At 40.6% G+C, this 13473-nt stretch overlaps 1 protein-coding gene across 3 annotated transcripts in view; it reads left to right on the top strand.

Annotated features, from left to right (window-relative positions):
* The window catches only part of MRPS10 (mitochondrial ribosomal protein S10), a 13149-nt gene extending 2305 nt beyond the window's left edge, over nucleotides 1–10844 (top strand). Inside the window, exons 2-7 of one of the 3 annotated variants that reach the window (XM_008062574.1) lie at nucleotides 1575–1639; nucleotides 1727–1799; nucleotides 4635–4771; nucleotides 6016–6124; nucleotides 9054–9143; nucleotides 9597–10844. In XM_008062574.1, coding sequence (XP_008060765.1) covers nucleotides 1575–1639; nucleotides 1727–1799; nucleotides 4635–4771; nucleotides 6016–6124; nucleotides 9054–9143; nucleotides 9597–9683 — 561 coding nt within the window. In that variant the 3' untranslated portion in view covers nucleotides 9684–10844. Of the gene's footprint in view, nucleotides 1–1574; nucleotides 1640–1701; nucleotides 1800–4634; nucleotides 4772–6015; nucleotides 6125–9053; nucleotides 9144–9596 lie in introns of all 3 variants that reach the window. The other 2 variants (XM_021714753.1, XM_021714752.1) reach the window with 2 other exon arrangements.
* Nucleotides 10845–13473: the final 2629 nt, after the last annotated feature.

A 13473-nucleotide genomic window follows, 5' to 3' on the forward strand; every position in this document is an offset into this window, starting at 1 on the left:
GGGTCTCGAACCCGCGGGCTCAGGCAATCCACTCACCTCAGCCTCCCAAAGGCGCGGGATGACAGGCTGAGCCACCGAGCCCAGCTTTCAAGAAAGTTTAAAGAAAAAACATCTGAAGCATATTATATACAGTAGTACTATTTAGCCCTTTGCACTTGGAGACATTTTGTGGATCACCTACCAGCAACTCAACCTTACTTTTTTACAAAATAATGAAAATAAAGTCACTTCATATTAAATAGTATAGCATAGGAACCAATTATTTTGTTGTAATGATATTTGGCTTATAATGGAATTTTGAACATTGAGGAACTTATTTATGACCAAAAATATCAAAATTTTACATCTTATATTTTTCTAACATGATACATGTTTGCAGTAGTAATTTGTTTGATGCTGTACACCTGATGTTTTTCTGTTTGAGTAGAAAATACAGTCTCATTTTCTTCCTCCCACATTAATAATATGTATTATATTATATTACTGTATATTATATTAATATGTATGTAATCACAGTATTGTCCAGTCTGTTGTTCAAAGACGGTGTGGAAGGACGCACTCATGATTCCTGAAGGCCAATTTTCAACTGATCAGTCAGAAGCTTAGCAAATTTCAAATGGGACATAAGTTTTTCTTTGTTTTTGAATAGGAAACTTGAAGGAAACATGCACTTTTGAAAAATTTGTACTTGTCTAAGTTGTCCTGTATAATCACCAGCAATCTCTTTATGTCCCCTGAGAGAGGGCACTCAAATCCCCTGGATTTGTGATGTCTCCACCTAGGGGGCATCCTAGTTCAAAGGTTTAAGTTTCCTAAAACTAAAAAGTTCTGCTTCAATCTGCCTGGGGAAAGGGGGGCATACCTCATCAACAAGGGTACCTGCATAATGAACATTTGTATACCTAACCCTGAATTATACCCCACATATTCAAAATAAAAAAATTAAAAGTAAAAAAAAAAAAGTTTTGGTCCACTAGAGGGAGCTGACAATAAAGATATGGAAATGCTAGATTTTTGCAGTATGTGGCACAGTAGTTTATGGATCAATATAAGTTACAGTGTGTTTTTCAATTTATTTATAAGCTGGTTATCCCAACCAAGCCAATAAATGCATATGCTTTAAAAGATAGATGTATGAAAGCATCAAAACAGGAATACTGAAGAATTTTTATTCCAATTCTTAGCAAATTAAATTATAAAGATAATAGATTTTATTGCTTAAAAATATTCAAGCATAATAAATGTTATATTGAAGTACAATTAATCTGTAAAAAATAATGGAAAATGAAGATACATATCTTTTTCTTGACATCCACATAATTCATAACTGTCTTTATTAATGTGAGAATTGCTTTTATGAAAAAGTTCTTATTCCTGAACTTTAAAAGATAGAGATTCTCTAGTATAATCAGGTCTACCATTGTCCACTTTTTAAAATTACATCTAATTCATCCATTTCGATTATGCCAATACCTTCATCTGAAATAATGAGATAGAGCTTTTGTTTTTAGTGGAAACTATGAATAGTTTGGTAATCAACTTCTAACACATATTCCCCCCACTTTTTTTTTAAGGGCTTGGGAAATTTTTCTGCAAACTGTTCTAAGAGCTGTACAGCCAAAAATGGTGGCTTTCTTCTGTAAGTATACAATTGATATGCTAAATTGAACAAGAAAATATGCTCTTTGCTGTTTTACTTAGGCTTCTCTTTTTTCCACACACATAGCAGTACCAATATGAAGTGGGTTCAGTTTTCAAACCTGCATATTGATGTTCCTAAGGATTTGACCAAACCTATGGTATGTACTTCCTCTTTTTGATACAAGGAGCTGTGTTAGCATTAGGTTTTTCTTATTATTTTATTTAGGGTTGTTTCCCAAACACCTTATGAATTAAAAAAAAAATTAGTACTGGTATACTGGCAAATGCACAGTGTACATATTCTCTGATGTCCCTGGGTGATCATGTTATCTTTCAGGGTATCAAAGTGAGTTCAAAAGGAATAAGTTATTTACTCCCAAATAACTGTGCTAATTAGCAGTCTTGCTTTTAGCTTGGCAAAGTTGAAGAGCTGTCATAATTAATGATGCAGAATACTTGATGTTATGTTATTGAAAAATATTTCTCTTGTCTCCTTTGTAGCCTTTAAGTCTTTGTTTTCATTTTACTTATTGAGCCTGGGCTTGGGCAGTGCTTTATTGTGCACAGTGACAAAGCGTGTTAGCACAAATACGGAAATACAGAAGTAGCTGTGTAACCTTGTAGGCGTCATACATGATGCTATCAGTGCATTTTTTTGTTGTTGTCGTTATTTGCTTTTTTTTTTTTTTTTTTCCTTGAGTCAGGGTTTCGCTCTGTTGCCCAGGCAGGAGTACAGTGGTATGGTCACGGCTCACTGTAGCCTCACCCTCCTGGGCTCTGGTGATCCTTCTCACTCAGCCTCCTAAGTAGCTGGGACTACAAGTACACACTACCATGCCTGGCTAATTTTAAAAAAATTTTTTGTAAAGACAAGATCTTGCTATGTTGCCCAGACTGGTCTTGAACTCTTGGGCTCAGGCGGTCCTCACTCCTCGGCCTCCTAAAGTGCTGGAATTGCGGGTGTGAGCCACCTACCTGGTCTTTATTCTTTTTATCTTTTTGTAGCAACGAGGTCTTGCTGTGTTGCTTAGGCTGGTCTCAAACTCCTTGCCTCAAGTGATCCTCCTGTCTCAGCCTTCCAAAAGTTCTGGTATTACAGGAGTGAGCCACCATGCCCGGTTGTTATTTGCAGTTTTTAAAGATTCTTACAAATTCCAAATCCTTCCATTTCTAAGCCTCAAAAATAACCCCCTTTAACAGTTTGATATGAATCCTTCTAGACTTTTATCTATACGTACACATTTTATCTGTGCACGTGCACACCAAAATGGAATTGTGTTATGTACGGTATACTACTGTTTCTTTATTTCTCTCTCTTTCTTTCTCCTCTTTCTCTTTCTTTTCACTTAATAGATATGTATATATTTCTGTGACCGTACATATGAGACCTGATCCCCAACTCAGATGCCTGCAGGGGCAGGGTTATAAGAAAAGGTGGTAGGATGGTCACTGTGACCTTTATAAGCAAAACAGCTTATTCTAGCCACTTGGGAAATCAGTCCTAGTGAGGCCAGATTGTTTAAATCTTCCAAGCTCAACTGAAATCCAAATTTTTATGTGAACGCTCCTGATTTTTAGTATTCGTAACAAATTCAGAGTATCTTTAAGACCCTAGTAGGATCAGTTAACACATCTTTTTTTTTTTTTTTTTTTTTTTGAGTTGGAGTCTCACTGTTGTCGCCCAGGGTGGAGTGCAGTGGCATTCTCACAGCCACCACAGCCTCGACCTGCTGGGCTTAGGCGATCCTTCCTCCTCAATCTTCCCAGTTAGCGCATCTTAGGCCTATATTCCCTTCCCTTGCCCCTCTGATTATGACATAGGATATCAGTATATTCTGTTCTTCCAACAACTCTGTTTGGAGTAATTGAGAGTGGGTGTCTGGCTTCCTGGCTAGTAAGGAGATCGCCTTTCAGAGGTTAAGTAATTTAACCCTGAATCATTGGATTAGTAATATAATCTACTGGTATAATGGATGAATGAAATGAGGGTAATTTACCTCTTGGAAAAAAGTCAAAAGTGTCAAACCCATTATTTTTAAGGTCTTTAGGCATTAGGGCAGAAGATGTAGAAGTTATAGGTACAGTCAGTGTATAACATTTTAATTAGAAATCAGTAATCTGTATATTAGAGCAAACAAAGCATACATGAATAAAACCTAATAAGAAGGAATATAACTAGAAGCTAGCTTGCCTTTGTATAACAGTGTTTTGCAATTAATAAGCACTTAGTCTGTGTTTTCTTCTTTTTTTTTTCTTTTTTTGAGTTGGAGTCTCACTCTCGCCTAGACTGAAGTGCAGTGGCCGCTTCCGGCCACCGCAGCCTCGACCTGCTAGGCTCCGGCGATCCTTCCGCCTCAGCCTTCCAAGTAGCTGGAATTACAGGCATGCGCTACCACGCCCAGCTGATTTTTTGATTTATTGTAGAGAGGAGGTCTCGCTGCCCAGGTGGGTCTCGAACCGGCGGGCTCAGGCAATCCACTCACCTCAGCCTCCCAAAGGCACGGGATTACAGGCTGAGCCACCGAGCCCAGCGCGTTTTCTTCTTTTTGTCATAGAGAAATACCACGAACTGTAGCATAGGTATTACTTGTTTTATATTATAAAGTATAATGAGATTATATGACTTATCCATTGTCCCTCAGCTACAACTAGAGAGTTGAATTTTCGGACTAGGTGATCTGACCAGGCTGCTTTTGTTAGCCGACCCTGAAGTCCTTTCTCATTAAGTTGGAAAGTTGCATTAGTGATTTTTTAAGGTTACTTTGAAACTCCTTTTGATTCACACTGTATTTTAACAGATTCTGAGTCTCGTTATGCAGATCTGAACATGATAGTACCTAGATACTTAAGCTAACAGTGGTAAGATGCTACTTAGCATTTTTTTCCCCGTTTATTAGTAAACTCTGAAGTTGTTTAATCAAGGGCAATATGTTAAATTTGCTGGTTATAAATATTCAAGGAACTACACCTGAAACTTTTCTTTTGGATTTTAGATAACCGTTTCTGATGAACCAGACACATTATATAAGCGCCTGTCAATTTTAGTAAAAGGCCATGATAAGGCTGTATTGGACAGTTATGAATATTTTGCCATGCTTGCTGCTAAAGAACTTGGTATCTCTATTAAAGTGTAAGTATGACTTTTCCTAATCTGACCTATTAGCTGCTGTGATAGGATCACCCAGGAAAATGGTACTCACGATGGTTAGAGTTGAAGTTTGTCATATATTATCCTAACAGGATCATCCATTCCTGTCTACTAGAATTTTTAAATACTAGAATGAATGAACAATAAAATGAAAGAAATCCTTTCTCTGGAAATTGCATTGACATAAGGAAACCCACCGGGCTCGGTGGCTCAGCCTGTAATCCCGTGCCTTTGGGAGGCTGAGGTGAGTGGATTGCCTGAGCCCACGGGTTTGAGACCCGCCTGGACAACTTGGCGAGACCTCATCTCTACAATAAATCAAAAAATCAGCCGGGCGTGGTAGCGCATGCCTGTAATTCCGGCTACTTGAAAGGCTGAAGCCAAAGGATCACCGGAGCCCAGCAGGTCGAGGCTGCAGTGGCCAGGAGCGGCCACGGCACTCCAGTCTGGGCGACCGACTGAGACTCCAACTCAAAAAAAAAAGAGAGAGACATAAGGAAACCCAAGAAGCCCATGTGTCTGGGATCTTAACAGGGCCAGGAGGTAGAGTAGGTGAATAGACAGCCCTTTGAATATGATGATCTTTGACTGATATATTCATTGTTTTAAATCTTCCCTAAGAAACACCACTCACCCTGTCATTTCATGCATGAGCAAGGTAAGCTTTATCTGGCCCTGGAGTCACTGCTGGGTCAGGTAGAGCCACCTCCTGGGTCTTGTCATCTGCTCCTTCTGAAGTTGGAGAAGGTCCATCTGGAGCTTTGCTAGTCTTACCTTCTAATAAAAACAGAAGGCCATACTGTTTCCCTAAAGAGACTATAGTTTTGTGATCATCAGCATATCTGTAGATTTTCCTAAAACAGCACAGATACAGCAGACATTACAACTGTATCCATCACACTGGGCTACTCTTCACACTTCATATATTTGGTTAGTAAGGACTTGAGGGTGTAAAAACAGCAGGGGTGTGTGTGTGTGTGTGCTTGTGCACATGTGTGCCAGGACTCATTTTTGAGCCTGAGGGAAAAGGTTCCTATTACTGTCTGTGGTGTTGATTTTGTCCTGAGCATTATGATAGCAGTTGTTGTTACAGATGACAGTCTTGGCAAGTGGAGGTCTGTAAACGGTAGTTAATGCCTGTAATTGAGTGTGCACCTAACCTACAAAACTGTGGAATCATGCTTTGATATCAGTGACTCAGGTTTTGTTTTGCCCATTAATTTCAGACATGAACCTCCAAGGAAAATAGAGCGATTTACTCTTCTCAAGTCAGTGCATATTTTCAAGAAGCACAGAGTTCAGTATGAAATGAGAACACTGTATAGATGTTTAGAGGTGAGTTTATTTCAGACATTCAGGCATTTTTAAGATACCAAGATTTCACACTAGCATATAACTTTCTTTAACATTGACTAGGTTGACTTCCTTTCATTCAGCGCATGTCTGTTGGTTGTAGAGAAGTAAAATGTCTCGTGTTGATGAAAGAGACATGATAGGAAAATCAAGCTCAAATAAAGCTATCCTTTAGAGTAGTACATACCCTAATTTAGGATTGCAGATTACGCTGACTGATTTCTTTTGTTTTGAATTTTTAGAGACAGGGTTTTCTTCTGTCACCCAGGCTGGAATGCAGTGGCACAATCATTGCAGCCTTAAACTCTTGGGCACAAGCATTCCTTCTGCCTCAGCCTCCTGAATAGCTGGGGCTATAGGCATACATGACCACACCTAGCTAAGTTTTTTTTTTTTTTTGTAGAGACAAAGTCTTGCTATGTTGTCTAGGCTGGTCTCCAACTCCTCGCCATAGGTGATCCACCTGCCTCAGGATCCCAAGGTGCGAGATTTCAGGTGTGAACCACTGTGCTCAGCCTTATTTTTATATAATAAGATAGCATTAAAATAAGGGTGCTCATATTTCATAAATTCTCTTTATGTTTTATACAATTCTATAACTGTTTTCACACACTAACTGGAATTTCCATGTCACTGATACACAGCATTAGGTTTTTCATATATCTGTTATCATTCATTTGTGCATCCACTGGGGCCAACATAATCCTGTGGTTAAGGAAAGCCTGGGTTTTGGAATCAGACTGACATTGCCAAAGTCCAAGTCCTGGCACTGACTAGCTGTGTGACCTGAACCTCAGTTTCTTCATCTATTATAATGATATTCATCTCATAAGGTTAGTGTGAGGTTTAAATAAGATATTTACATAAAGCATTCAGAATACTTTCATTGCACAGTGACAGGTGGCTCACACCTGTAATACTAGCACTTTGGAAGGCCGAGGTGGGAGAATCATTTGAGCCCAGGAGTTGAAGACCAGCCTGGACAACATATTGAGTCTCTATTTAAAAAATGGTAAACAACAACAAAAAAGCACTCATGCATCTTTTATATGATAAGCCCTTGGTAGATCACAATCTCTGTAGGGGCTCCAGAATGTCATGTCAGACCCACTGGGGATGTGGGTGTCTGGTGTGCGATCCAGTGCCTCAAGAAAGATTCAAAGCATTGCACAGAAATTAGAATAGAAACTATAGTTTATTTAAAAACTAAATTAGAGAGAGGGAAAGAGGAAATTCACCTACCCAAGGTAGGGGAGGGGGCCAAAGCTAGGAAACATAGCCTGGTCACAGCTCAAAGAGCACATGGCCAAGACAATGACTTCGGCTGCTCATGGTTGAGTCCTTTTAACCCTTCCCTCTGATAGGGGAAGGTCATTAAGGTGATTGGTTGGTGGTCTGCTCCACATCATCATGAAGGGGCAGGTAAGCATAGGTCCTAATGTCAGGTGATGGACAGCAAGAAGATGGGTGGGTTAGTCACATGATTGCTGCCATGGTGGGTAAGATGGAGGGGACAAAGGGAGGGGTTTTTCCTGCAAGAGACCTGTCAGATGTTTCCAGTCCACAAAAAGTTGGTCTTATTATTTCTGTGACTTCAGCTGGCTAAGAGGTGATATTTGACCTTCCGCCTTTGACAAAGAACCTGAAAGTTTCTTAGAGGTTACTATGCTAAACCATGAGGGGGATGGGATAGGCTGCCAGCTTGACCTGCAGTAAAATGTCTGAACACTTTCTAAAACCTTGGAAATTTATCTATCTCTGCCTAACCTGTGCTAGATTCAAAGCATGTCAGCCTAAGCAAAAATGGCTATGCTGAGGCAAAATGTAAACTAAGTTTATTCTAAGTTTCTCGGGGTCCCTCCTTTCATTCCTATACTAGTCACTGAGAGTGCAGATGTAATTAAGTCATAGCCCCTACTCTTTTTTTTTTTTTGAGTTGTAGTCTCACTCCTTTGCCCAGGCTGTAGTGCTATGGCACACATGCTCACGGCCACTCCAGCATCGACTTTCTGGGCTCCAGCTATCCTTCCGCCTTAGCCTTCTGAGTAGCCAGAACTACATACGTGTGCTACCATGCCCAGCTATGTTTATTTTATCATAGAGACGAGGTCTCACCAAGTTGCCCAGATTGGTCTTGAACCTGCGGGCTCAGGCAATCCCAAAGTGCTGGGATTATAGGCTGAGCCACCAAGCCCAGCCAGCCCCTACTCTTAAATGTAAAAGAAACACTCAAAACTTTGTCCACTCATGTCTGACAGAAATATCTCCCCATAGAACACACAGATCATCCTATACTAATTATACTTTATAATTAGTCCTTTTGTCTTGGGCTCTTTTTTGAAAGCTGTGTAAGTATACTGCTCTGATCCCCTGCTTGCTAACTGTCCAGGGAGCCCTGACTTCAAGGCAGCTGCATCTGGGAGAAAAGGGCTTCAGGACCTGCTTTCCCCATCCAGTTCAAACAGAAGATCTGTACTTTTTTTTTTTTTAATTGGGATTCTACCTAATATCTTTTAGGACAAGAACAGGCTCCCCTATTTTTACATTAAAAAAAAAAAAGCTAGCCGGGCTCGGTGGCTCAGCCTGTAATCCCATGCTTTGGGAGGCTGAGGTGAGTGAATTGCCTGAGCCTGCGGATTCAAGACCCACCTGGGCAACTTGGGCGAGACCTCATCTCTACAATAAATAAAAAAAAATTAGCCGGGCGTACTTGGAAGTCTGAAGTGAAAGGATCGCTGGAGCCCAGCCGATTGAGGCTGTGGTGACCAGGAGCAGCCACTGCACTCCAGTCTGGGTGACAGAGTGAGACTCCAACTCAGAAAATAAATAAATAAATAAATAAATAAATAAAGCTAAAACATTTTCTGCTTTAACAGCATAGCATGAACCATTTTCATGTCTGATATTTTAGCTAGAACATCTAACTGGGAGTACAGCAGATGTTTACTTGGAATACATCCAGCGAAACTTACCTGAAGGGGTTGCCATGGAAGTAACAAAGGTATGTTTTCAATTTTTACCTCTTTTGGGGGATATCTGCATTGTTTTGATACACTGCAGCCTGGTTCTGACCCACTGAGTGGAGGAGAGGACCTGTGGCAAACTAGGAGGCAGGCTGCTGTAGGGGTTGGGCGCTCCCCTCGACGCCTGCTTCAGAATCCTACCATTGCAGCCCACATGCTCTTTGGGCCACCTCTGAAGTCCCCCTCTCTAATAATTGTCTACACTTGGAGACTATATTATGTGGCAGTCCCTAGAGATCATTGAAGACCAAATAGATTATATGAGTGAGAGTGTTTAACCATCAAGTTTTCTTCTCCATTTCAAAGCCCTGCAAAAAGGCAAGGAGATCAAAGAAAAGTCAAGAGGATTTGGCAAATTAAAAGTCCAGTTTGTAGCCAGAGGTCACTGAAGTTCACATCATATTACAGTTTTGTTTTGTTTCTGTTTTTAGACACGATTGGAACAGTTACCAGAATACATCAAGGAGCCAATCTGGGAAACAGTTTCAAATGAGGAAAAACAAGAAAGCAAGTCATGACACTTCGGGGAAACCACTTGTGCCTGAATTTTAAATGAGGGTGGGAGGGATGTGTGTGTGTTAGTGGAAGGAAAGTGCTTCCAACTGAGATGATGGGAGTCCCCCTGCCTGTTGTGAAGTCCTCATGCCCTAATCAGCTGAGAACAGGCAGTGGAACTTGAATGACAGGCTAGACTGTGGGGAAAGCATCATCTCTCTGTCCTTTAATATGTGGCGTTGTTTTCTGATTTTAACAAACACAAGCAAACCATTTTGACTTCTATGAACCAAAAGAGCCAAATGTATATTTTGTTATGCTGCTGTTGTTCAGTTATTAGTTTATACCGGTTTTAATATATATCATCAGTCCCTTCATCTGAAAATAAGTGTTTGAAGTATTCCTCACAAACATTTTTTTTCTTTCGAGTTTTCTAGAAGAACCCTTTGGCTAATTCAACATTGAGCAGCTAACGTTTTTGATACTTACCTTGGTGTAGGCTGGCATGTGCTAATTTAGGGGTGATAACCAACAAATTTTTCCTCATTTAAACATTACATTTTGGAAAGTGAATATACTTTGCTGCAGATCAAGCACATATGTGACATTCGTTGAACTCTCTTCTGGTAGCCCAAACCCTCACAGAGCTGGCCAGGTCACTGTAATGGGATTTATGCTCTAAGAAACTCCTACTGTATTATCTTATTCTGTGATCCATCTATTCAGTAAGCTTTTATTCCATAAGTTTTGCACCCAGCGCTGTAGTCAGTACCAGCAATTGAATAGAAATAATGGCTTTGGAAGATTGTACAAAGCACAGAAAAATATTTTTCTTTATTAAGTTCCTCACTGATAAGAAGTCCTCTTTTGTAAATGTCACTCTCCGTGTGTGGAGATGTCTACTTCTCCATGAAATCAAATAGCAGTTAAAGCCCTGAAGCCTCTGGTAGAGCAGCCCCAGGGGAATGCCTCAGTTTCTTTTCACTGCAGAGTCAGTCTTTGAGGCCTCCTTCACATCTCTGGAGTTGTTATGGCTTCTGGGTATTTCCCCTTACACTGGATTGCCTGCTCTCTTTTCCCGGTCTGCTATCAGGTATCAGCCTGTTGAATACATACTACTTATGTATCAGACTTACATTACTGTCATTACCATGAAAAGAATTGCAGCCTTGTGCCCATGGCCTCCTTCAGCTCAGTTGATTCATTCACCAAAGCCCACAGCATTAGACACCAGATAGAAACCTCAGGATTAAGAACCGGCCAGTAAAACAAGCCGTGTAATGGTCTTTGTCTAACAAAACAGCAATTGTGACACATTTTTATCATAAAAGGAACAATTATTTAAAAATAAATAGCCGGGCTTGGTGGCTTAGCCTGTAATCCCGCGCTTTGGGAGGCTGACGTGAGTGGATTGCCTGAGCCCGCGGGTTCGAGACCCGCCTGGGCAGGCGAGACCTCATCTCTACAATAAATCAAAAAATCAGCCGGGCGTGGTAGTGCACGCCTGTAATTCTGGCTACTCGGAAGGCGGAGGCGGAAGGATCGCCCGCGCCCAGCAGGTCGAGGCTGCACGGCACTCCAGTCTGGGCGACAGAGTGAGACTCCAACTCAAAAAATAAAATAAAAAATAAAATAAATAGAGGCCCACACCTATGGTTTTTGGACTTTTCTATAAATAGTATAAGTCACTGTATTATAAGAGGGAGATGTATGTACGCTCCCCTCCAGTGACTCCATGTAAGTTCCTTCAGAGGTGTGTGCGTTCACTTCCAGATGTTTTCAGACTAAACCTGTAAGCCACGTTACTCAGCTTAGCACTTCAAATTATATATTTAAATTTTGTTTTAAGATAAATATACAAATGAACTACACGTGCAGGCCTGCACACAACAAAAACTAGCAGTTTTTCCTTGACAAAAGTATTTGGCATGTTTGAAGCCTACTTCTTGATATAAACAAGGTAATTTCTTATCCTGATAGGCTGAGTGTTTTAGTGTTTGTTTGTTTTGAATTAGGTGTGAGTAAAATGCATATCCTGAAGATTAGAATTTCTCTCCATGGCAGGGATGGGAGGTGGTGAGAGAAAAGTGGATCAGATGGTAGAATGAACCAGAAGGCAGGTAGGAAGTGACATGGTTTTTTATTGAATATAGCCCTCAGTTTATTGTTGCTTTCTCTGATGTGAAGCACATTTTTTTCCTATTAAATAAAGTCATGTTGTGGTATGTTTAAAATTATTAGTATAACTGTCCATGTCTCTGGTAAGATTAAACTAGTTAAGTGCTTTAAAAGAGAATGACTTGTAAGTTCCTGTCCCCATTTAAACATGCTACAGTAGGTACATAAAACAGATATTTTAAATCATTTGTGTAGTTTCTTAACATTTCTAGTTGTCTGCAACCATTCCTTCTCTACATTATAGAATTGAATTAGTTTTGCTACAACATTAATGAGTAACAGTAGAGAAAGCATGGACTTTGGAGTCAGGCTTGAGTCAGATAAGAATTCAAGCTCACTGCCATACACTTGCATAAGAGCCTCTATTTACTCAGTAAAATGTAGAAAATTATACATACTTAACATATAACATGCCTTTATTATTATGTTTAATACTGCAACTTGCAAAGGTTGGGAGTACTAAATTAGGTAACTGATAAAGCACCTCACACAGTATTGGGCAGATAATAAACATTCAGTAAATGGCAGTACCAATTTGATGATACCTGAGGAGCTAGTGTGCTATACTGTTTAAGAACTAGCTGGAGCCAGACGTGGTGGCTTATGCCTATAATCCCAGCACTTTGAGTGGTAGCAGCAAGATGACTGCCTGAGCCTAGAGGTTTAAGACCAGCCTGGACAACTTGGTGAGACCTCATCTCTATAAGTAAAAAAAAAATTAGCCAGGCATGGTGGTACACATCTGTAGTTCCAGCTACTTGGAAGACTGAAGCAGAAGGATCCCCTGAGCCCAGCAGAGCAAGGCTGCAGTAGCCATGAGCGTGTGACTACACTCCAGCCTGGGGGACAAAGTGAGACTCTGACTCAGAGGGAAAAAAAACAAATAAACAGAAAAAGGCCTTAGATTGTCTTCAAGGTGAGGGTGATACTTACCTTAGAGTATGGCTGTGATACCTAATTTAGTTGGGAGACCATGAACTTGCTTATTGCAATAGACACCGTACATTATGCCAAACTTTTCACATAAATATCACTTACAAATACTGATTTTTCATTTTTTTTTGAGTTGGAGTCTCACTCTGTCACCCAGATTGGAGTGCAGTGGCCGCTCCCGGCCGCCTCAGCCTTCCAAGTAGCTGGAACTACAGGCGCGCGCTACCACGCCCAGCTAATTTTTGTTTTTTTATTGTAGAGATGAGGTCTCGCCTGCCCAGGCAGGTCTCGAACCCGCGGGCTTAGGCAATCCATTCATCTCAGCCTCCCAAAGTGCTGGGATTACAGGCTGAGCCACTGAGCCTGGCTCAGAACCTTACTTTCAAAGGGGCTGTAAGGTACTCAAAGGTCCACGTATTAAATGCAGGGTAAATTTCATGTTTGCTTTCCCTTTTCCATTGCCAAGATGAACTCATTTCCTGTAAAGCTTTGAAGTAAAGGGATTAACTAGGCACAAGCTCTCACGCCTATAGTCCTAGCACTTAGGGAGGTTGAGGTGGAAGGGTTGCTTGATCCCAGGAGTTCCGGGTTGCTGTGAGCTATAATTAGCCACTGCATTCCAGCCTGGGTGACAGAGTGAGAACCTCAAAAAAAAAAGATTGACTGGGGGGAAAAAAACCTAAGGAATAAAGGATGTAAATA

Source organism: Carlito syrichta, unplaced genomic scaffold, assembly GCF_000164805.1.
Source record: "Carlito syrichta isolate Samal-C Ts95f unplaced genomic scaffold, Tarsius_syrichta-2.0.1 Scaffold305755, whole genome shotgun sequence".
Lineage (NCBI taxonomy): Eukaryota > Metazoa > Chordata > Mammalia > Primates > Tarsiidae > Carlito > Carlito syrichta.